Raw genomic sequence first — 24,594 nt, 5'->3', positions numbered from 1 at the left:
TATTAGAGCCACTGCAGCTATCATACTGGTACTCTGTTCGTCCGCATGGTGGGCTCCTGCACTAGCTCCCACTGGCTGCATGGGTCAAGCTCATTGTCTCAACCAATAAACAGTGTTAGACAGTTCTTAAATCAGGGCACAGTGCTAACCCTGCACAAATAGGAGAGAATAGACAATGTGGCCATTTTTCCCAAGAAGCATCCAGAATACAGGAGGTATGAGCTGGTGCTCGCTTCTGGTTTAGTACCCACCACAGGCCTTCCTAGGATCTTAGTGTCCTAGGATCTCTGAAGAAGAAGGAACGTTGAAGTTTATCCATTCTAAACACTCAGGCTGAGTGCAAATCTGCCCTCTGCCCTTCCTCCCCAAATATACTTACCACATTGAGGAATGTAAACTAGGAGTCTTCCTGCCTTTCTTTGGTCCCTGCATCTCCAAGATAGGGACAAAACACCCACTTATTGAATGGTGGTGGCCTCTGGTAGGAAATGGGACCCCTGTTCTCAAGGACTGGACTGATGGGTTGGCATAATGTGTGCTCTAGGCAGGGTGTCATGAGGTTTGTCTCAATAGCAGGTTAGAGATCGAGATCCTAAAAGGCCTCTAGAAGGAAGAAAGGAAGGAAATGTAATGTAGACTAGACTGCAGTGAAATAGCACCTTCTACTTAGTTTGCCTGGCGATGCCCAGCTGCTAGAATGGAAATGTTAATAGGTATTACAGTTTCCAGATCCTCAGATTCACTTGGATCCAGACAGCTTTGATCTCACCTTATAGCCTCACCCCAGCACTGTGAGAACTGGGGCATGGAGAAGACAAAACTGAAGAGAGTGGCTCCTCTGTCCCCCAGGTAGTCACGCCTTCCCCTCTGCCTTGTTTTGCATTTCTAATTCTCCACCTTCTTGAAATCTTTTGGAAACAAAGAGGCCACATACTCCCTACCTGCTAGTTACCAGTAGCACCCCACCCTCAAGTGTGACAGAATATCTCCTGACATTGCCCAACGTCCCTGCTTACTCCTTGGTTTGAGTTACTGCTCCTGGAAAATGCTTAGGAACTTTTCCCTTTGCGTCATCACCCTGGTTCTGGAGGCTATCTTGACAGTTTCTGTATGAACATCCTCATTTCCAGAGTCTCCTCCAGCAGGCTGGTAGAACTCTCTCTTGCCCACCATAGTCCCAGGCTCAAGATGAGATTCAAATCATTTCAGTTTAGCTTTGGTTAAAAGATACTTTTAACCAGTTTACTTCAGAAAATTGCACATAAAGAGGAGCAGCATATGGAAAAATAAGTCATCTGTCCAAAACATAGGGAGAGTAAGGGAGAAGAGAGGATTTATGTTTTCGGCAGGTAGTTTATTAAGCAGGCATTCTTCACTGGTGTCTGCACATGGGCATTAGGGGGTCAGCATTGAATCTGAAACTAGACAGTCTCACATGCATGCATATTTTCTTGAAGATATCCCTTTATTAGCTTTCCAGTGGCTCCCATGATTGTTACAGGGGAATTTCACTCATCTGCTTCTTTTCCCATCACCCCTCCAACAGGAAGTGAGTTTCTTGTCCTTTTAAACCTGACACAGCATTATTACTGCTAATTCTATCTGGTAACACCCCTCAGACCTTTGTGTTAAAATATGAGATACTTTTCCCCATCTTTTTTTTCAGGTTAGAATATAGACTTCTGCTGTGTCATTTACCTAAGTGAGAAAGATGAGTTGTTTTTGAATTGGACTGTCTTCAGTGTTGGGGTTTTTCCTCAGGAAAAAAATTAACATGATTTATAGGGGGAAAGGGGCCGATGTATCATTTATGACCTGCTCCCTTTTTTGTTCGTTTTGACATGTTCCTCTTTAAACATTTCTGATTCTTAACTGGAAAGCTGTTTTTCTCAGCAGAAAGCTGTTTTAATATGCCTGATGATGCTGCACAGTCCTACCTGCCCTGGCCTGTGGTGACTCCCACTCCCCCACTCATGTCACCCTGTGTCACTGAGCTATGAAGCCATAGGGGCATCTGAGACTCTGGAAGAAGCAGCACCAAGTCCCTTAAGCCCACGCAGATACCTTTTACTTCTCAGCTTTTTCTTGATAACCCCACTAGGTCTCAGGGTCAGAAGAGGCTGCTGAGCATCTTGGTCCAAACCCTGACGTGTGAATATTTTCCATCCCACTCCTAATAAGTGGGGAGCCAGCTGCTCCCTGAAAACTCTCAACAGGACACTCACTCTTGTGACTACTTTTTCTGTTATTGGGCAGCTCCGGTTGTTAACGTTGATCTCCAGTGTCCTACCTGAGACTGCACTCTCTCCTCCAGTGGCACTGATCCCCTGCCCAGGTCATTGCTAGCCCCCTCGCTGTGACCCTGGTAAAGGATGCTCAGTCTGCTCCTTCTGTGGGTTTGTACTTATTTACTGGGACTCACTATATCTCACTGTCCCAAGGTGAATAAGTCTGTTCTTATGGAAGTAAGGAGTGATTCAGAAAAGGCGCTGAAAGCTGCAACTTGGCTGGGGCTTACACCCTTGCCAACATCAGCCTGCTGGCCGCATCCATACTGTCAGATCTCACTCCTGAAGTATGAAGCCAGTGGTATCTTGAGCCTATAACTGTTTACTTGGCTGAACAGTATACTTCCTTGGGCTTCCTCAAGGCTTGGGCCACCAGCCTGTTCTGAACTGAATATGCCAGATGGGAGAAAAGAGATGTGCGAGATCACTGCTGGTGTTTGCCGAGTGCCCTTTCTTTTGTGACCTGGGCTTTTCACACGGGGGAGGAATATACTGTCCAAGACCAGAGAACAAAGCTTTCCTCCCTTGATTGAGGCTATTAAGTGAAAGGCTACTGTGGTTGGGCTATGAATCAGGAACACAAGGCAGAGATAAAAATTAGTTTTGATGAGACTTTTAGCATTGGAGTTGCCATGTTCTTTAGCCTGAAGTGTCATAGATAGCTAAGCAGTATCCATGGGAGTCATTGACTGGCCTCAGATTGAGCACTGGTGAGCTTGTAGCCTAAATGGGGAGGAGGGAAGAACAGGAGAGCTGCAAGTGAGGTGGCTAAAGGAGAAAGCAGGAGGTAATCTGTGACCCCTTGGCAGCCATGTTTTACTTGATCCTCACCCCTACTCTGTGAAGCAGCTGGGCGGGCACCATCTCAGTTTGCAAATGAGGAACTAAACCAGGGGAATTGAAGAATGTTCTCGGGCACACGGCTAAATGGCAGAGCTCAGATTTTCCAACTCGACATCAAGAACATTTCCCATTTTACATGTTCTGGTTTTGAGAGAATGATAAGCTGTATACCCATTCACCATCCTAAGCCATGGCTCCACTGCCTCCCAACAGAAGTTCATTAAAATTGCTGACTCAAGAGCTGTTTTGTCCTTGTCAGTGATAAAAGCCACTCAGGGCTTCTACCTGCCAAATGCAGAACTAAGCTGACAGCTTCAGATAAAGAGATACCATTGGATTCACGGGGGGGGAGGGGGGGGGGGGGGAAGGAGCTGATAACGGTTTGTAGAAACCCTAGGTCTAGCACTGCCCAGTCAGGCAGAGCAGAGCCCTGGTCTTTTCATTACTTCTGAGCCTGTTTAGTGCTATTAGTCTGGTCAGGAGCTTGATTGATCCATCTCTAAAACATCCCTATCTTGGGTTTGAGTATGATTTCTGAGCAGGAGTTCCAGACAGGATGAGCTAGTCTGAAACCGACCTGGGATCTGAAAGCAACACAGTCAATGGAACAGGGTGTTGAGCTTCATTATGAGGTTTCATTTCTTGAGAACATATTGTAGAACTATTGCCTTCCTGGGTTGAAACCAGAAAATCAAGACTTCCTCCTCACTGTGGTCTGTGCTGTCTGTCCCATTGTGTCCTTCTGTGGGTCACTGGAATGAGAAGATCTGGAGTTCAGCCTGAAGCTGAAGCTCTGACTCTGGTCTTGGGCAAGGCATTTCCCTTCCATGGGCTACTACTACTTCCTCATCTGTAAGTGAAGGAGTTGGATCAGACTGGGGGAGGCAAACTGTGGCATTATTAACCAGCCAAATCTGGACTACCATCTGTTTGTTTGTTGTATAATAATTTTTATTTTTAGAGCACTTTTTGGCTCACAGCAAAATTGAGTAGAAAGTACAGAGTTTTCATATACTTCCTGCCCCAACACACGCGCTATCAATGCCCTGCTCCAGAACAGGGCATTTGTTAAAATTGAACCTACGTTAACATGCCACCACGCAAAGTTTCCATTAGAGTTCACTCTTGGTGTGTACATCTCGGGTTTAGACAGATATGTAATGACAGGTATCCACCATTGTAGTATCATACAGAATAGTTTCACTGCCCTAAAAAAAAAAAATCCTTCTGATTTTTGTAAATAAAGTTTTACTGGAACACAGCCCAACCTATTCATTTACATAACATCTCTGACTGCTGTGCACTATGATGACAGAGTTGAGTAGCTGAAACAGGGACCACATAGCCTGTGAAGCCTAAAATATTATCTGTCCCTTTATGGAAAAAGCTGGCCGACCCCCAGACTAGATGATTTTCAGGAAGCTTCTAGAATCTGTGATTTTCTGTTAGGTAATTCTGCATTTTGTTCTTCCTCTTCATCCCGCTCCTTCTTTTCCCTCTCTCTCTTGGGACCCCTCCAATGCTCTGACATAGCTGCCACTGTCCCGGAGCAGAGGACTGTGACCCTGGACGTGGATGTGAACAACCGCACAGACCGGCTAGAGTGGTGCAGCTGTTACTATCATGGCAACTTCTCCCTGAATGCGGCCTTCGAGATCAAGCTCCACTGGATGGCAGTGACCGCCGCCGTCCTCTTCGAGATGGTGAGAACCTCCTCATGCTGTGGTCAGGGCCTTGGCTCACCTTGCAGAGGGGGACAGTGGATGCTTGGTAGAGATTCATGTCACTTTTTGTTTTCTTTAGTTCAGGCTCCAGTTACCTTTCACCTACACTGCTGGAATAGCCTCATACAAAAAATTTAAACACAGTAAAAAATTCAAACAGCTTAAAGGGAATAGGTTGGGATTTCTCAGCCTTGGCACTCTTTTTTTACTTTATTTGTTTATTAAAAAAAATTTTTTTTTAATGTTTATTTACTTTTGAGAGAGAGAGAAATAGAGTGTGAGCGGGAGAGGGGGAGAGACACAGATTCCAAAGCAGGCTCCAGGCTCTGAGCTATCAGCCCAGAACCTGATGTGGGGCTCGACCTCACGAACCATGAGATCATGACCTGAGCTGAAGTCGGCAACTCAACCGACTGAGCCACCCAGGTGCCCCTCAGGCTTGGCACTCTTGATATCTAGGGCCAGATAATTTTCTCTTGTGGGGGGGCTGTCCTGTGCATTGTAGGATTTTGGGCAGCATCTGTGGCCTCTACCCTACATGCCAGTAACACACCCTCCTTGTGACAAACAAAACATCTGCAGGTATTGCTACATGTCCCCAGGGAAGAGGAGTATTGCCCCCAGTTGAGAATCACTGGTCTAGAGTGAAAAGTCCCTCTCCCAGCCTTGTCCTATCCTGTTCCCTGGGACTCCCATCTAAAAGCAACCACCTGGGGCACCTGGCTGGCTCAGTCAGTAGAGCATGCAACTCTTGATCTTGAGGTCGTGGGTTCAAGCCCCACACTGGGTTTAAAGATTAAATAAAATATTAAAAAAAAATAAATAAAAGCAATGCCCTACCACTTTATTGAGTGTACTTCTAGAGAGATTATATGCATATACAAAGCTTTGTTGCCCCCCCCCCCTTTTTTTTTTTAACATATGGTAGCTTGGACTACATACTTAGTTGACACTTGAACAATGGAGGGTCTGGGGATGCCGACCTTCCATGCAGTAAAAAATTCAAGTCTAGCTTTTGACTTCCCAAAAACTTAACTACTAATACCCTATTGTTAAACTGAAGCCTTAATGATAACTTAAACAGTCAAGTCACACATATTTTGTATGCTATATATATGTATTACATACTGTGTTCTTACAATAAAGTAAGATTTCCATTTTTTAAGGAAGTCACAGGGAAGAGATAATACCTTTATAGTACTCTTCCATATTTATTAAAAAACAAAAACAAAAACAAAAACAAAAACTCATATATAAGTGGACCCAAGCATTTCAAACTAGTGTTGTTCAAGGTTCAAGTGCAACTAGTGTTGCATTTTGTTTTGTCCTATTATATATCCTCAGTATCAGCAAAAATAAGTCTGCCTCGTTGTTGTGTTTTTGTTTTTGTTTTTGTTTTGCCTCATTGTTTGTATCATCATTTACTTAACCAGTCCCTATCAATGAACATGACTGCTTTTAACCCTACCTCTCAACAGGGGTTGGGGGAATGTGCAGTTTTGCCCCTGTGGGAGCATTTGGTAATATCTGGAAACAGTTTTACTTGGCAGAAATGGTAGAAGAGTGCACGCACTGGCATCTAGTGGGTACAGGCCAAGGATATTGTGCATCATCCTACAATGCATCTCACAGGACAGTCTCTAGGGCAAAGAATTAACCAGCCCAGATGTCATGAGTGCCAGAGCTCAGAAGCCCTCTTTTAATTGGTCTTCTGCCTGTCTTTCCTCCTCCAGTCTTCCCTGGCCTGTCTAATCAGGTCACTCATTGCCCACACTCAGGCCACTCCCCACCCTCAGTCCCAGCACCTGTGGAACAGATACTCCGTAGCCAAGCTGTCAGTATCTTCCAGGTGCTCTCTTTAACCATCTTTGCAGTCTGCCACTCATTTTATACACTCTCCCCTTCAATCCAAAGGAATGTTTTTCTCAAGCTTTAACAGGGTCCCGCTCTCCTCCCACACTGGCTCAAACATCTCATCACGGAGCTGAGAGCAGCCAGAAAGTTCAGAAAGACTTTATGGAAAGCTAGGAGATGACCAAAGAGAGTGAGCACAACATCAGCTGCCAGCATGTAGTTTTTCTGTCCAGGGCTCAGAGGCCTAGTTTTGTCCCACAAGACATGATATCCTGGGGAAGAGATTTGTCTGGGTCTCTGTCTGTCCAGCCCCAGTCTGCCTGCACATGGCCTTAGTGCCCCTGAGGACCCCTCCCCTGGAACACTGGAACATACTTAAGGTCCAAATCAAAAAAGACACCAAGCCACCTGTCTGGTTCAGCTTATAGAAGTCACTGGCACTTCCCCAGCCAGTCAACACTGAGATGACCACTCCCTCCAGGCAGAACTAACCCTCTGACCCAATAGGCTAAGCATTCTCCTTGGAAGCCCCACTAATAGTCCTATCTCAGAACATGACCATAACATTCATGGACATGCACATATAGTCACAGTTTGGCAGAAAGAAGAGTATTTATCTCCTCAGGGGAATATGGCAACAGTCTTTTCAAAATACACTTTTCACACCAATTCATGTAAAACCCACGGAAAGCTGCTAATCCCTTTATCATTACAGTTTTGAACCTTGAACAACACAGGTTTGAACTGCATGGATCCACTTATATGTGGATTTTTTTTTTTTTAGAAGTACAGGACAGGACTATAAATGTATTTTCTCTTATGATTTTCTTAATAATGTTTTCTTTTTTCTAACTTTATTGTAAGCATAAGTTTTTCAGGAGCCAAAAGTTATATTCAGATTTTTTACTGCATGGGGTGGTGGCATCCCTAACCCCATGCTGTTCAAGAGTCAACTATATTTTGTTAGGTTGTTAGGTTTTTAGAAATCTCTAGTGTAGATTAATTATTATTAAAAAAAAATTTTTTTTAATGTTTTTTAATTTATTTTTGACACAGAGAACATGAGTAGGGGAGGGGCAGAGAGAGAGGGAGACACAGAATCTGAAGCAGGCTCCAAGCTCTGAGCTGTCAGCACAGAACCGGACGCGGGGCTCGAACCCATGAACTGTGAAATCATGACTTGAGCTGAAGTCGGATGCTTAACTGACTTAGCCACCCAGGCGCACTGTAGATTAATTATTATTTTAAGGTAGTGTCCAAATTTGTTATAAATCACATTTTATTAGGGTACATATTATGCACGTATTTATATTATATAATATTTATAATATTATAATGCATATTTATAATATAAAATATGACATTTAAAAATATTACATAAAATAAAAAGAGCCTTAGTGTTAAGTGTCTGACTTTAGTTCAGGTCATGATCTCACGGTTAGTGAGTTTGAGCCCCACATCAGGCTCTCTATTGTCAGCACAGAGCTCACTTTGGATCCTCTGTCTCCCTCTCTCTCTCTGCCCCCTCTCCACTTGTGTTCTCTCTCAAAATAAACTTAAAAAAAAATTTTTTTTAATAAAATCTTAAAAAGAATTATTTTGGTTGAACAGAGATCTTGGTTTTTGTTGTTGATATATCGTTGTTGTTACAGGTGTTTCTGGGAAAACAGCTAAGAGTGGTCCCCTTCAATTTTTGACATACTCATATTTGTTTAAATCAAGTTATGGCTCAAACTAGATTTTTTTGAAATAACATTTAACACAAATCTCTTCTGTATGCCAGAGCCATGTGCACCAACTTTTTTTTTAAAATATACACAGTTTTATGATTAAAAAAATATCTTAAAATGTAGAAAATTGCCACTTTTCTCTGAGAAAATGTTATTGATGGGGAGGTTTGTCTTGCTGCCGCAGTTAACTTTTGTTCTCAGTCAATCTTTGGACAGACAGCTTTTGGGAGTTTGTGGGAGAGTGGCTCTCATTCCGCCAGGTCAGGGCTTATCGCTTTTGGCCAGAGGCCACCACAGTCATCTCGCACCCTGCGTCATGTCCCTTTCAGCCAGCTTGAGTGGATTGTTTTCCTATTTGATACTTTGGACTTAGTAAATTTTTGATAAAGGACATAATTAGAAGGACTTAACTTATATCCTGTGACCTTCCTACAACATCCTGTAGAATGAGAAGGCGATTTTGGAGGCAAGAAATAGCTCTCTCCAGTCTCTTCCTTCCAGAAGAAACACTGAAGTTGCATAAAGCTGTGAGGACGAGCTGTGTGCTTAACTCACAGTTTTTCAGGTATTTGTCAGGAGGTTAAACTGTGCATTTTCCTGACCAGGATTGGTTTGGATCCAGTGAACATTAATAAATGAACATGCCAATCAATATGTATGCCGCCACTGTGGTGGCTTCGCTCCTCGGGAAGTATTTTCTCTTGTCTGAATTAACTTGGAGATGACACTGTTTCTGTGCTTCCCACCAGGTCCAAGGCTGGCATCGAAAAGCTACTTCCTGTGGCTTTCTGTTGGTCCCCGTTTTGGAGGGTCCCTTTGCGCTGCCCAGTTACCTGTATGGTGATCCACTTCGAGCTCAGCTCTTCATCCCACTCAACATCAGCTGCCTGCTCAAGGAGGGCAGTGAGCATCTGTTCGATAGTAAGAGATATTCCCCTCCGGAGGTTCTATCTCCATGAGTAAGGCCACCTCTCTAGGTATCTAATTGACACAGCCTAGTGCACAGAGGGAGCCTTTGGACAAGGGATCAAAATGATCTAGGTTTAATGCTGGTTTTTCACTTAGTGGCTGGGTAACCCTGGGTAAGTCACTTAATGTCTCTGAGCTTCAAATTCCTTATCCCTCAAATGAGAGCACATAAAGTTTAAAGCTGCCTTGCCAACTCAGGAAGACCCTTGTGAGACCTGGAGCAGATGGTGAGTGGGAGAAGGTATGATACACTGTAAATCACGAGTGGCACTGGTATTCTCCCCACACTCTCCTTTCTGTGCTCCAGCCTTACTGGCTTGGGCTGTGGGAATTTGAACCTTAAGGGAGGCATTGAAAGCAGAACAAGATACAGCGTCCTATTTTGCAAAGCTGTACTGTGTCAGCACCTGGAACACTATGTGTGGCTCGAGTCCTGCGTCACGAGGAAGACAGAGCAGGAGGGGGCTCATAGGAGGACAGCAGGGCTCTGAGCCCTTCCCCTGAGAGGGCTGTCAATCTAAACGTGGGGAGACAGTGGGCTGAGCCACCCTGCTGCTCCACCTGAGCCCAGCCGATCTCTGAGGGCAGGTGTAGGACAGACAGAAGGAACAAGACTTACTTCACACAGCACAGAACTTTTTATCACCAATTAGTTGCCCATTGTGATGAACATATAAAGAGCTCCTCCAGAGCTCTTGGTGAACTCACAGATGACCTTTTTTAAAATGAAAAGTTAAAAAAAAAAAAACAAACAGTAGCCCTTTGGTTTCTCAGATGTAGAAATTGTAAGTGTGAATGGAAAAACTTTTGGTGTAAGGGAAGTGGTTTCTTCTTTTGTCCATGTAAGTCTGCATCATGGTTGGTGGAAGAGAACAGCCCAGGGGTGAGAGGTCCCTCCAGGTCAGGGAGACCACACTAAGTGTCCCCGCACCTTTCCTGTGACGGGCTGCCCCGGTGGTACAAACAGCTTGTGTTCCAAAGGCCTGTCTGTATATTCTTTGTTTACATCTCAGAAGACATTTTTATGTAGACACAGTGTTTCCAGTGATGGCTGGGGTTCCAGGTGGGCCCCACAGAGCCACTAGAGGGCATAGATCTGTGATCCTTAGAGTCGACAGAGTGCTCTTCACACACACATACACACACGCGAGCGCACACACACACACACACACACACACACACACACACACACACACGCGAGCGCACACACACACACACACACACACACACACACACGCGAGCGCACACACACACACACACACACACACACACATACACGCACATTCTCTAACCTCACAGCAGCTAAGGCTATGAGAGGACCATTACAGTCCTGAAATGCCACATGATTATATTCGTATCTGATGATTTCAAGCCAGGCAACTGCCTCATGCTACTGTTTTTAATATGCTCAGGAGACACTTCCCCCACACCAGCCAGAGATTCTTCTGGGGTTTTCCACCTTCACTGTAACAGCACAGGATTGCTGGCAAGGCTGGCATTGGAGGACATTTTTTGTGTGAGCTGATGGTTTTCCCTGCCAGTTGTAACCCAGGCTTTAAGACCAGCATCCTCTGTTGGTTGCCATGGTTACAGGCATGGTTACTGAAGAAAGGAGGCCTAGTTTAAAGGAATAAGGGCTTAAATCTAAAAGTCGATTTTCTTGCTTCTGTGCTACTCTCTTCCTATTATCTCCCCTTCCAATAACAGTGGATACAAAATCTTAAACATCTGACGAGGAAGCTGCTGTACGTGTTTTTCCTATTAAAGCCAAAGCCTTTTTTCTTTCTTTTTTGCTCTTTAGTTGCCTAGAACCTTCAAATGTATCCTAGATAGAAAATTCCAAAACGTACAGAGCCCCTGTTTTCATGTCTCGTGAAGTTGCACCTCCAGCCGTCAGCATCTTGGTCCCAAGAGCAGTGCTGGCCCATTGCCTGTTGCTGTGTCACACCTGGCCTCAGCCTCCACCCCCTCATCAGCTCTCAGTCTTCACACCAGCTGTGCAGAAGAAGCGAGGCTGGAGCAATGATGCGGGCAATGGAGAAAGGCACTTCTGTGCCCTCCTGCCCTCCCCAGCCTATCACTTTTCCAAAAATAATTTTCGTATTTATTTGCTTCGATTTCCCCATTCCTAAAATGGAGCTTATAATATTGTCTTTCCTTGTAGGGAAATGGAACATTGGTAATAAAAAAAATTTTTTTTCTCCTTAGAAGCAGATAACACGCATGTAAAGCTTATCTTTTGTTTGTACTTTAACATCATGTTCCTTTCCACTTTTGGTATAGGGAGTCATTAGAACGAGGCTTACATCAAGTTCCGGTAGCTCACACTCGTTGCTGAGTGTGAGCAACGAGTGCCTTTCAGAACCTGATAGAGCTTTGGGGAAGGGATGGTGAGAAAACACAATTGGTCCTTGGGACAGAGGCTGGTCTTTCAAAAGCAGGTAGTGTGGAAAAGCGTGTTTAAGCTGACGGGGGAGAAGTGGCCAAGAGAAGTGAAGGGTACAGAAGGCCAAAGCCAGGAAGAATTACAAACCTTGGAATCACACCCCTGCTTTTATTCTTTTCTCCTTTTAGGCTTTGAACCGGAAACATACTGGGATCGAATGCACCTTTTCCAGGAAGCCATTGCACACAGGTTGGTCCCTGAGCAAGAAGGTATAGTGGGAGGGCATCAGTGACTATCCAGCAATTACCAAACCCAAACCCAGTTTGTTTCATTTCTGGGGAAACGGATCTGGCCCACCAATGACAGCTTTGCTGCTGACCTCCAACAGGACCCTTTGCCTTGGTTTCAAAGATAAGCATTACCTGTCAGTTCCTGTAGCTATTGTTTTTCGGACCTCATTACTTTCTTCCAGTTGAAGGGAGAGCGTCGAGCTCCCTCCTTAGCCTCCAACAAGACCCTGGTCCAAGCTGTCCAGGAGATTACATAGATGAAAAACTATAAAACGTGTCTCAAGCCTCTAGACACATGTTGAAAAGATAATGAAGGGTTAAAAAGCAATAGATAAGTCCATAGGTTTTTACTGGCACCTAATATGTGTGCCAGGAAAGGGCTTTCCTGGGCTTAGCTGTCTACCCCTCAAACCAGTCCAGCTTTGTCTCCAGAATGCACTAGGCAATGTCCACTTCATGTTAATCATGGCAGAAGTAAGTCCTCTGTTCCTGCTTCCATAATCCTCTCTCTGCACCTTCTTCAGTGTCCTGTCATCTTATTCAAACATGTTAAGCTGTTACCACCCCACCACGAACCTCCCTCCTGCCCCCTGCCCACCATAGACTGGCTGCTTCTTTCAGCAGGAGTGGGTGCTGATTGGGGGCAAAAGGTGGGGAGTACAGTGGGTCGGTGGCAAAGGGCCCCGATGCAGGAAGCAGACAAGCCTGGTTCACCTCCGCCTCCACCAGCATCTGGCTGAGGAACCGTGAACAAGTTTTGGAACTGCTTCACCTTCATTTTCTCACCCTTCACTGGGTTGTCGGGAGGGTTCTCTGGAGTTCCCAGCACCTAAGAAGCCCTTGGTAGGCAGTAGGTATTATTAGGAAGACCCCAGCCAACTGACAAGTTTATAAGCAGGTCTGATGCTTCCCATGGATATCATTGGGTGGTCGCTGGATTTTGCTGACTAGATGTCACTTGGGACATGGCCTTTATTTGTCAGATGTGCTTTTTTCTTCACAGCATTCCCCTCCTGATCCAAACTCATCTAGATCCTAGTCATATCTAAACTTTGCCCTGTCCTCTTCAGAGTGCTTTTTCAGCCTTCAGACTCTTCACATCTTCTGTTCTGTGTATCACTGCATGGACTCTACTGTGTGTCCCTATACCTAAACATGCTCCCCCTTCCCCACCTCACCCTGCTCCCCCTTCTCCACCCAGACCCACCTTACCCACTAAACCTTCTCCCCTAAGCCCCCACCCCCATTCTACACCTGTCAGTCTTGTCCCACCACAGATTCCCAGGTCTCTCCTCTCTAAATCCCTCCTTTTTTTCCAATACACTCTATCCATCTATTACACTAGTTTAGGGGTCCCTGGGGGACAAGGGTATGCATTTTTCTCATTTTTGTTTCCGTTTAAGCACCAAGGCAATGTGCCTTGCCCAGAATAGCTTTTGCACAGAATGGAACTCTAGGTTAGAATGTGGCTCCAAAAGGAAACATTAGCCCATCCATAAGATTCATCTCGGATGGCGTTAGAGATGGGTCCAGAGAAGCTGATCCATCCATCCTACCCCTGCTGTGGCTCCCCAGCTCCTCCTTTATTTTTGTCTGGGTGGGACTGAGCACCACCCCCCCTGCCCCGCCCTCACCATAGTCCTGGCTCATGTGCTCCCCAAGTGGACAGTGAGGGGGCCAAGCACCATGTGCTTAAATTGCCTTTAAAAAAATTTTTTTTTTCAACGTTTATTTATTTTTGGGACAGAGAGAGACAGAGCATGAATGGGGGAGGGGCAGAGAGAGAGGGAGACACAGAATCGGAAACAGGCTCCAGGCTCTGAGCCATCAGCCCAGAGCCCGACGCGGGGCTCGAACTCCCAGACCGCGAGATCGTGACCTGGCTGAAGTCGGACGCTTAACCGACTGCGCCACCCAGGCGCCCCTTAAATTGCCTTTTTAAACTTAAAGATCTTCCTCGTGATCTAAAGAAGAAATGAGGCAAGAGTCTGGTCAGGCTGATCTATGCTGAGTAAATCAATAGCCTTAATTGGAAAATGGAGAGGAAGAAAGGCAAAATCCAGAGCCATTCCTACACATGATAGGGTCAGCCTATACATGACAGAGCTTTGAGTGCACATTAGCTTGTCCATTTAACTTGCATATTTGATTTCATGTGTTCTTTGATAAATAATTAGTGAATGTCATTGTAAAGCTCACAGCTTATATAGAGGATGCAGTGAAAAGGAGACAGGTGTTTTACCTCCTTTAGTTCTACCTACATTGCTGCCTTCATTACATAAACCTCTCAGACTCAGGGCAAGAGCCACATCTGTTAATGTGTCCTTTACAGCACTTAGCAGGTAGAGCTGTAATAAATGTGTGTGATGGAAATAGAAAAACCCGGAATAGAACAAGCCATAGATGAGAAGCAGAATCTAATAAGTCATAGATGAAAAGTGGCTCCTCTTGCCCATTTCTAGAACACAGCAAAGCAGAGAGCCCTAGAATCGTGTGCCTCATTTTTAAGAAGAGGATTTCAGTTAAGATAATTTATTCTATTTCAATTCAGAGCCTTGTTCGAGGGCCTACTATGTGTTTGTCTGGGAGAACTAAGGGAAAGAGGTGTGGCTAGGTGAATTAAGATAAGGACCTTCCCCTCTCGAGCATGTGGATGGGCACCTTGCCCCACATAGGGCGTGATGTGGATTCCAGTGAGAGGCAGAGAAGAGGTACGGGATGGGAGAAAAGAAGCAGCCATCTTTTTTTTTTTTGTTTAATGTTTATATTTGAGAGAGAGAGAGAGAGAAAGAGCATGAGTGGGGGAGAGGCAGAGAGAGAGGGAGACACAGAATCTGACGCAGGCTCCAGCCTCTGAGCCGCCAGCACAGAGCCCAACACGGGGCTCAAACCCGCAAACTGCGAGATCATGACCTGAGCCAAAGTCGGACACTTTGACTGAGCCACGCAGGCGCCCCTTGAATGTTCCATCTTGAAAGAGATCTTTCCCGGCCCCTCTAGCTCAGGCTGTCAGTCCTCTTAGTCACATTTGTTCCCCTTGTCCCTTTAGCTGAGGAGGCCCTAATCTGTGTGTCTTCCCGTCCTTCCCTTAGGTTTGGGTTTGTACAAGATAAATATTCTGCTTCTGCTTTTAACTTCCCTGCCGAGAACAAGCCTCAGTACATCCATGTTACAGGTGAGACCCTGCAGGCAAAACGTGGGGCAGGTGGGTCCCTGTGGCAGGAGCCTATGCTCGGGGGCGGCTTCTCTTGATTGAGCCTGTGGTTGCAGAGCCACCACATCTGCCCTGGGAACCCTCCCGGTGGTGGTGGTGACACAGGGCATCTTGCTTCTCAGGAACAGTGTTCCTGCAGCTGCCCTACTCCAGGCGAAAGTTCTCGGGGCAGCAGCGACGTCGGCGAAACTCCACCAGCTCCACTAACCAGAACATGTTCTGTGAGGAGCGGGTTGGCTACAACTGGGCCTACAACACCATGCTGACCAAGACGTGGCGATCTAGTGCCACAGGGGATGAGAAGTTTGCTGATCGGCTGCTCAGGGATTTCACGGACTTCTGCATCAACCGCGACAACCGGCTGGTCACGTTCTGGACGAGCTGCCTGGAGAAGATGCATGCTAGCGCCCCGTGAGGCCAGGGTGCACCAGGGCCCACAGCATGGGGAGGATTCCACTCCTGCTGTCCACGTCCAATAGGGGCAGTCAGGCTCTGGGTGGCGGGCAGCAGGGCCACCGTCGGTGAGTGGGAGCCATTGCTGCTGCTTCCTCCTCCCCCACAAAATGTTCTTCCACTCGAGGAGAAAGACTCAGGAAGAAACTAGCGCTGAGAGCAGGTGGGAGGTCCAGATGGTCCGTGGGAGGGCCTCAGTACTGGGGAAGGGGGCGGGCAGCCCCCATGAATGCCTTTGGAGAGGGGGTGGCTCCTGTGAGCATCCTTTCCCTCCACTAGCCGTGGGCTTTTCGGAGCAGTCTGCCACTTCCCGCCCAGAAGTGTGCACAGGATGTAAGATAATTTTGTGAAATAGTGTACCATAGGCTCACACCAACTGTACATACCTGTATATATCAGAAGCAGGAATAAAGTGCCATGTGCGGCATCTCTGGCCCAGCCTGGTTCCTGGCAGCAGTGACCCCATCCTTGGCTGGGCAGTCGGGCCCCGTCGCCAGGGACGTAGTGGCAAATGAGGCAGCCACAGAAGGTGAGGAGGACTCTAGAACTCACTGTCTTGGAGAGTCTGGTGGTGGATTTACTGAAAGATGTCTTTTTACAGGCCTTTGGGCAGGAGTAAAATAGTTTCTTTCAGACTTAATGAGCAAATAATACCATACGCAATTGCAGGCTTGTGCTGTTGGAGTGAATGTTGCTAAGTGGGTGAGCCCAGGTGTGGCACATGGATGTCATGGCATTCCAAAAAAAACAAAGGAAAGTCTCTATTGACTCCAAGGTTTAGAACCCACTTCTTACAGGGATAAGATCTAGCATGGTGCCTCAACCGCAGCACCTTGCCCTGATAGTAGGGGTGAGGGGCTGCAGGCCTGGGGGTACCTGACAGGTACTGCCACTGCCTCCCCCTCCGTCTCTCCACACAAACCCTGTGGATTTACCTCCTCAGTAGCTTGCAAATCTACTCACTTCTTCCCAAGTCCTCTGCTACCACTCCTGGCCCAGCCCTTCTTCATCTTCCTTTTCCTCTCACGTGGCTAGGAGAGCCCCCTAACCCACCTCTGCTTTCCCTCCAGGCCATCCTCCACTTAGCAGTTAGAGTCTTATTTAAAAACCACTCTGGGGGTGCCTGGGTGGCTTAGTCGGTTCAGTGTTCCACTCTTGATCTCGACTCAGGTTGTGATCTCATGGTTCGTGGGATAGAGCCCTGTGTCAGCTTGCAGCACAGAGCCTACTTGGGATCTCTTTCTCTCTCCCACTCTCTCTGCCCCTCTCCTGCTCGCATGGGCATGCGTGCACACACACACACACACACACTCTCTCTCTCTGTCTCAAAATAAACTAGAAAGAAAGAGAAAGAGAAAGGGAAGGAAGGAAGAAAAAGAAAAGAAAAAAGAAAAGAAAAAAAAAAAAAAAAGAAACTACTCTGATCATGCCCACCACTTACCTGGTCCCAGGCTATTCTCCAAGCACCCAGAGCATCATAAACTCTTTAGCAGCTCAGATCCTTTGCACATGCTGTTCCATCTGCTTAGAACACTCCTCCTCTCCAGGCTCACTCTGCCCTGCTAACTCCTGGTCATTGTTCATCTGCTCTTTGCTCAAATGCTTCTCCAGGGAAGCACAGTTGGCTACCTGTCAGGTCTTCCCTCAGCACCTTGTACTTCTCTGGCAACGCTTGGTACATTTACAATCTAGCATGACAGAAGCTTGCCTGTTTTGTTTACCTCTTTGTTCCTAAATGTGCAGCATAATAATAGATGCTGGAGAAATGGTATCAGCTGAATATGTGGAGTGAATGAATGAACTCTGGACTCGAGAGCCTGGCACTGGGCATTGCATCTGAATCTCTCTGCACTGGGTTCTTAAATTACTTAATGGAGCCATTTCCTCATCTGTAAATTGGAGCTATTAATAGTACATGTAGAGATTTTGAGAGAATAGATCTGTTAATACATGTGAAAACACAGAGGTTGATTCCTGGTGAGGAACAGGTCCTTGATAAAAATCCATTTTCTTTCCCTTTCTCACCTTTCCTTCCCTCTGACAAACCTTTACTGTTTTTCAAGCGTCAGTGTCCTTCATTTATGGGAGGCTGTCTGCTAGGATGGTGGGAGGACCAGAAGATAGATGTATATGAAAGCACTTATTACCTAGCAGGCTGTAAACAAATGTCAGCTGTTCTGACATTCCCAGATGCAAAATCCTCTGCCATGTTTCTGAACCAGCTTCCTGCATGATGTTGCTGGACACGGCAGCCACTGGTCTGTTCAGATTGGATCATGTGGCATAGTCATGTGTGGTCCTCAGTATCCTACTTTCCTCCTCTCTTCCAAAGATGACCTGAGAGAGGTGCCTGAGTGGCTCAGTTGGTTAAGCATTGACTCTTGACTGAAGCTCAGGTCATGATCTCATGGTTTGTGAGTTCAAGCCCTGTGTCAGGCTCTGTGCTTACAGTATGGAGCCTGCTTGGGATTCTCTCTCTCTCAATAAATAAATAAAAAACCCAAAAAACCCACAAAGATGACCTGGGAAAAGAAGGCCCAGAGAGTGATTTGGTGGAAGAAGAGGCGGCTAGAAGAAGCTAGAATGCTAGCCACTCACCCTTCAGAACTGAGCCTGAAATATTCATGCCCTTGAACCCCAGTTCCCCCAAATTCTTCCTTTCTCTGATCAGCACCTCCTTCCACCCACTCATCCAAGCCAGAATCTGGGAGTAGAACTCAGTACCCCTCCAGCTCCATCCTAGTCCTCCCCATCTGCCCCTCAGGCCTGTCCATCTCCCTCCATGCCTGCTGCCCAGGTGCAGAGAAAGCCTGGCCTGAGGAAGTGTGTGGTTTGGTTAGACATGAGGGATGTGTGCATGCATATTGGAAGCCTCACACCAGGTGTATAAATGTGAATAACCATTCCTCAGTGGAGAGAGAAGGGCAGGAAACTTGGGGCTAAGAGGACCCAGGTTTAAATTCCAGTCCTGCCATTTCTTCACTGTGAGAGCTAGGAATGTTCTGCCTCCCAAGTGTGGTTCCTCACCTGTTAAATACAGATGACATAGCCTCACCTTTCTTCCCAACCCCATACACACACACACACACACACACACACACACACACACACACACATACTTCTCTTGAGTGTTGCTCTTCTTCTGTGCTTGTGACAATGCAATTATTTGCTGACCCCTTTTAGCATCCTAGGTTGAGAATTTCTTTGGCACACTCTCCAGTCAATGAGAATTGAGTGAATGAGCTGGTGAGACCAAGGGAGCAGATGCACATGGCAGAGCCCCTCACAGGGCCCAGCCCAAAGGAGGAACACATGGACTGTAAGGAAGATCTTCATGGGATCGTCAATCTCGTTCCCTAAATTAAGTCATGGAGGGCACTTATTCATGTTGAGAAATAGGCCATCAAAACCCAGACATGTGCATGACATACTTGGGTCACCCCAGTGTAGGAGAGGATGAGGGTGGTCCCGTAAGACAAGATCCTTAGAGCAGAGGGTTCTTGGTGATCTAGTCCAACCCTTTCATACTCTCATAGTTAAGGAAACATGGAGTGACCTGCTCCAGGGTCTAACTGGGATGGGGACCAGGTCCTCTGGTTCCCAGGCCCAGTGTTTTTCCAGGCATTTGGTTACAGTCAGTAGTGTGGCAGTTAAGGGGACAGACACAGGAAGCCAGTGTCTGGATTCAGATTCAGGCACAGCCACTTGCTGGCATGTGCATCTGAGTAAGTTACTGTACCTCTCAGAACCTCGGTTTCCTCATCTGTAAAATGAGACACTAGTACCACCTCACAGGGTCTTGAAACCACAGGAGAAAATGTGGATAAAGAGTGTGGACAGTGCCTGGAACATTGTGCCCCTCCTTAAACATCAGCTGTTATGATGATTACCCCAGACTCTGTGAACCCCAGAAGAAGGGAATAATCAGAGGGCTGGAGTGGACAGGCTAGTCTTTAAAGAGGAAGTAGGCTTGGGCCTTGTGGGATGTATAGGAGTCAGAGTGTTCAAGAGGCTGAGCCCAGTGTCCTACTTGGGCCAGAGGGCTTGTACACCACTAGCTGCTGTGGTCATGCTGCCTTATCTAGGTCCCAAAGAACCTCTGCTGGGAAGTTTTTGCTATTGGCAGAGGTGCCACATTGCCAAGAGCAGGAAGAGGGCCTTCTGACCATGCTGTCCTGACTCCTCATCATGAACAGGGTTGTTGCCTGAAGCTGAGCAGCTCTGGAGACATTTCTCGGTTTTGTGGTTGTGCTGGAGTGTGCCCAGGCCCTAGTACACTTGGGGCAGCACCAGTTGGCCTCCTGAATGAGAAACAAATTTGGGGTGGAGAACCACACAGAGTGTGAGATGCAGAAAAACCCAGTGGGAAAAGAAATGAGATAGAGTAACGCCCTTACCCTCTACCAAAGGAATGGAAATTAGCCAAGGAGGCTTCAAAGCAGAAGTAGTAGCTGTCTTAGGCCCCCACCTGTGGTTCTCCAATGCTCCTATGCAAAAGAGCTCACATAATTTGCAGATTCCAGAGCTTCTCCCAGAGATTCTGATTCATGAGGTCTGGGACTCTGCACTATAAATAGACACTCTGCTATCCATGGTCCATTTGAGAAACCCTGTTCCAGATTTCTTCTCTGGGCTTCTTACTGAGTACTTTATATCCAGTGTAACCACCCTGGAAATATGATTCTCACCAAAAAGCAACACAGTAGAGGCAGAGAACTTGACAGCTGAGTAAAATGACAATTGACAGCAAGATGGCAGTGGGAGCAGACTGAGAGCTACACAGGCCGCCCAAGGCTATGCAGCTGGGCCAGCAACTGCCAAGTACTACATTGAATAGGTATGGAAACCCATATCCCCTTTTGTAGGAAGAGATCTGTCAAAAATAATTAAAATGGAAACTTCGGGTATTACAAGGAAGAAGTACATGACTTACACCTAAGACCCTAAGGAAGTCTGTGTGGCTTTGCTAACATGGATGGAAAATAGAAAATAGTGTGCATGTGCAGAAAATAGAAAATAGTATGCATGTGCACACAATAGAAAATAGTGGGACAGAAAGCTGAATAGAAGCCAATTTATAGTTATCCTGAACATTTCAGGTACATATAATAACAGTCACTTCATTTCTTGAGCGTTTCCTGTGTTCTGGGCAATGTAGCGTACATTATATGCCACTGCATCATGTAATCTTATCAACCACTGTCATACCAGATGAGAGTGGAAAGCCGAGGCAGTGGAGTCCAGGGCCACACAGCTAACAGCGAGGCTGGGAATCAGGTCTGGGGGACCCCAGAGCCCAGCCCCCATTCACTGTGCTGTCCCCATCACCTCCTGGTGGTGCTGGGTCAGTGAGGCATCACCACTGCTCTAACCTGGACCTCTGGCCAGGGGCCCCTTATTCAATTCAGTTGACTGTAATGTGTGTGTGGGGTACAGCCCTACTGGTGTGCAGATGCATGTAGCATGTGAACAGCCTCACATACAGGCTCTCTGGTGGGAGAATGCAGTGACTTTGAGCGGGTGCCAGTGGCTTTTCCTCTCCCCCAGGCTCCTATCTGGAAGGCACTGTCTGCTCCTTCCCTTCCGGCCCGCAGCCTCTGACTTCAGCCTGCAAGTGTGTCCGGCAGCTCCTGGACCTCAGGCCATGCGACACACTTGCCTGAAGCCTGGCCTGGAATGCATGGGTGGTGGGGGGCAAAGCAGGTGCCAAGAACTCATTCCTACCAGTCTTCAGATTTGTTCTCCATCTGCTTCTCTGGCTGCAGCAAGATTCATCTGTTTCCTCAGTGAATCAGCACATAGTCCTTCCAGGAAGAAAATCTCTTCCCACCCTGGTGATAAGGGGGAGGGGGTATGGGGAGTTGCTGTGTGACCATCAGCAAGCACACCCCTCTCTCTGAGCCCTGGCATTTTCATCTGAATTCCTCTGGCAATGAATCTGGGAGAAACCTTAGGAATCACAAAATTTCAGATCTTTCTCCTCCTTGACCAACAGGAATGCTGAGTGCCAAGAGGGAATGAAGGTCCCTGTCAGTCTTTCAGGCAGCTGGTGACAGCTGTGATAGGAGCTGAGTCTCTTACCTCCTCTCTGTGCACTGTGGATTATATCAGACTGCTTATCCATGCTCACTTTCTCCCTGTTAATCTTCAGGTGTCTCTTAAAGAGACAGAGAGTTTTTAAAAAATTGTTTTTTAATTTAAAGTTCATCTATTTTTGAGAGAGACAGAGAGAGAGAGAGCAAGCAGGGGAGGGGCAGAGAGAGAGGGAGACAGAGGATCCAAAGCAGACTCCACACTGACAGCAGAGAGCCTGATATGGGGCTCGAACCTATGAACCGTGAGATCATGACCAGAGCCGAAGTCAGACAATCAACTGAGCCAACAAGGCAACCCCAGAGAATTTTATTTTTAAGCCCAGAGCATCCTGGAAGAGAAACATTTCCCTAATGTCTTTGTTGTTCATCCAACCCTAGTAGCTCACATTTTGGGTTCTTCTCCTCTCCACACTCTGGGAGCATCAGATAGGTGTGACCATGTACTGTCCTAGGAAAGACGCCCCTTTACAAGGTGAAATGTCCTACCTGTCCTCATCCTGAGCATCCTCAGAAGCTGAACAGACACAAGCTTTAGAGGTTTGGCAGGGGTCTTCCAGAGGCAAGCCTGTGAGACTTTCGTCCAGATGCTGTTCCAAAACCCCCACCCCTTTTCCAGGTCCTTGGATATAGCACTGGAGGAGAACCAGGAGCTAGCTAGTGGTACCCAACTAGCCCCCATCTGAAGGACATTTGGCAATGTTGGGAGACACTTTTGGTTGTCACAACTGTGGGAAGCATCTCCTTGGTGCTTTTAAACACCCTATAATGCATAGGACAGCCCCTACAAAAAGGATTATTCAGCCCCACATGTCATTAGTGTCGAGGTTGAGACAACCTGAACCAGATGCTGATCGGGTAAAAGGTCTGGATGGCGAGCCCCTCTTTCCTGTGACTTTGGAAGAGAAGATAGATGCCACTTGCCCCTGGTTATGGATTCTAAATCCTTTCCTGATGGCAGCCCCGTTCCCAATCTTCTATAGCCATTACTCTTTCTAGGTGCCAAGGCCAGAGTGGCTAAGAGAACTGCTTAGGGCCACACTACAAGTTGTGGACAGAACCAGGATTAGAATCCTGGTCATATTTAGTGTTTACATGCTGTGGCACTGCTCTTGTGTTTCTCTTTCCTTGTACATATAGCTAGGCTCTCCAAAAACATGATCTCCTTGAGGGCAGAGAGCACATCTTGCTCATCCTTGCGTCCTCCACTGCAAGTGCCCATCACACGTAGGTGCTTATTTAGAATTGGTTGAATTCATTCATTCAGCTGACCAAAGCTGAATGCAAAGCTTTGGCTTTATGCAAAGCCAAATCAATGTCGGTCTTTCTTCTTGGTGAAGGGAAACAGATAAAGCACTACAGAAATAGAGGTGGGGAGCTAATTCTATGTAGGGGAACTGGAAGACTGGAGAAAGGGGCATTTGGGCTGGGATTTGAAGGTTGTGTAAGAGTTCTGGGTAGGTGAGGAGGATGGGTTAGAGAAGGGATTCTGGAGGTCTGGAGGGCTTTGTCATCAGACCAAACAAGAGAACATGACCGCCTAAAACCTGATGGGGGAGAAAACTGGAGAGCAATTTCTCCAAACCTGCCCTACTAAGCCCGAATTTTCAACAACTGGTTTCCAGAGGGAGGTATGTTGGTGTTGTCAAGTTCCAGAGTACAAACCAGAGTGACAAATGGTCCATTGTCTGGAAGCCCTGTGCCAGCCTGGACTCTGGGGCTGCACCCCGGGCGGGGGGGCAGGAGGGGTTGGTGGAGGGACAGAGCCTCAACACCTTGCTCACCTGTCTGGCTTTGTTCTTCCTGGTCCTGGATCTGGGTAGAACAGGCTTTTTTGTTTGTTTGTTTTTAATGCTTTTTTAAAATTTATTTTTGAGAGAAAGAGCAAGTGAGCACAAGCAGGGGAGGGGCAGAGAGAGCAGGAGACACAGAATCTGAAGCAGGCTCTGAGCTGTCAACACAGAGTCCAACATGGGGCTTGAACTCATGAACCATGAGATCATGACCTGAGCTGAAGTCGGATGTTTAACTGACTGAGTCACCCAGGTGCCCCTGGGTAGAACAGGCTTTAAATGTACCAGGCTTCAAGGTGGTGGCAGGCCTCTCAGATGGGGCAGACAGGGAATGATCCTTTTTCATTGTCCTCTTTCTCTTCAGTGATCCAAAACCCTGCTTCCAGGTTCAGCCTGCCATTTCTTCCCTTGTGTGACCCTGCCCAAGCTTCCAAAAGCACACTGAGTCTGGGGGATTGGTGTGAGACCCCAGGGGATAAGTGCTATGGAGTATTTTGAGACCTTGCACAATCAGGTGAAGTCACTACAGTTCTTGTTTGACTTTAATGCTGACTACCTGTGCAATCCTGATCCTGAGCAAGTCTGTTCACCCCACTGGACCTCAGGTTTGGGGGTGGGACAATGACAGTGTTTCTTCTGCCTCCTTCAAGGGGTCACAGTTGAGGATCCAATGCCATCAGCTTTGCAAAGTGGTTTGAGTGATGCAAAAAAATTCCATAACTTTAAGGCAGCCATGTAAACACTCCCCTAATGGAGACCAAATATTGTTTTATTTTTTAATGTTTTATTTATTTTTGAGAGAGAGAGAGAGCATGCACACATGCACGTGCAAGCAGGGGAGGGGCAGAGAAAGTCAGGGACAGAGGATCTGAAGCAGGCTCTGTGCTGACAGCAGTGATCCTGATGCAGGGCTTGAACTCATGAACCATGAGATCGTGACCTGAGCTGAAGTCGGATG

At 46.8% G+C, this 24,594-nt stretch overlaps 1 protein-coding gene across 12 annotated transcripts in view; it reads left to right on the top strand.

Annotated features, from left to right (window-relative positions):
- DEPDC5 (DEP domain containing 5, GATOR1 subcomplex subunit) overlaps positions 1-16,178 on the top strand; it is a 128,654-nt gene extending 112,476 nt beyond the window's left edge. For 10 of the 12 annotated variants that reach the window (XM_086682008.1, XM_025933466.2, XM_025933465.2 and 7 more), the window contains 5 exons: positions 4,665-4,834; positions 9,189-9,360; positions 11,983-12,043; positions 15,177-15,259; positions 15,421-16,178. In XM_086682008.1, the coding sequence (XP_086538134.1) occupies positions 4,665-4,834; positions 9,189-9,360; positions 11,983-12,043; positions 15,177-15,259; positions 15,421-15,713 (779 nt within the window). In that variant the 3' untranslated portion in view covers positions 15,714-16,178. Of the gene's footprint in view, positions 1-722; positions 3,947-4,664; positions 4,835-9,188; positions 9,361-11,982; positions 12,044-15,176; positions 15,260-15,420 lie in introns of those variants that run through there. The other 2 variants (XR_015242348.1, XM_086682011.1) reach the window with 2 other exon arrangements.
- The last annotated feature ends 8,416 nt before the right edge of the window (positions 16,179-24,594 follow it).

This window comes from Puma concolor, chromosome D3 (assembly GCF_028749965.1).
Source record: "Puma concolor isolate L17-30 chromosome D3, mPumCon1.1.hap2, whole genome shotgun sequence".
Classification (NCBI taxonomy): domain Eukaryota; kingdom Metazoa; phylum Chordata; class Mammalia; order Carnivora; family Felidae; genus Puma; species Puma concolor.
This window is presented reverse-complemented; position numbering and strand designations above follow the sequence as displayed.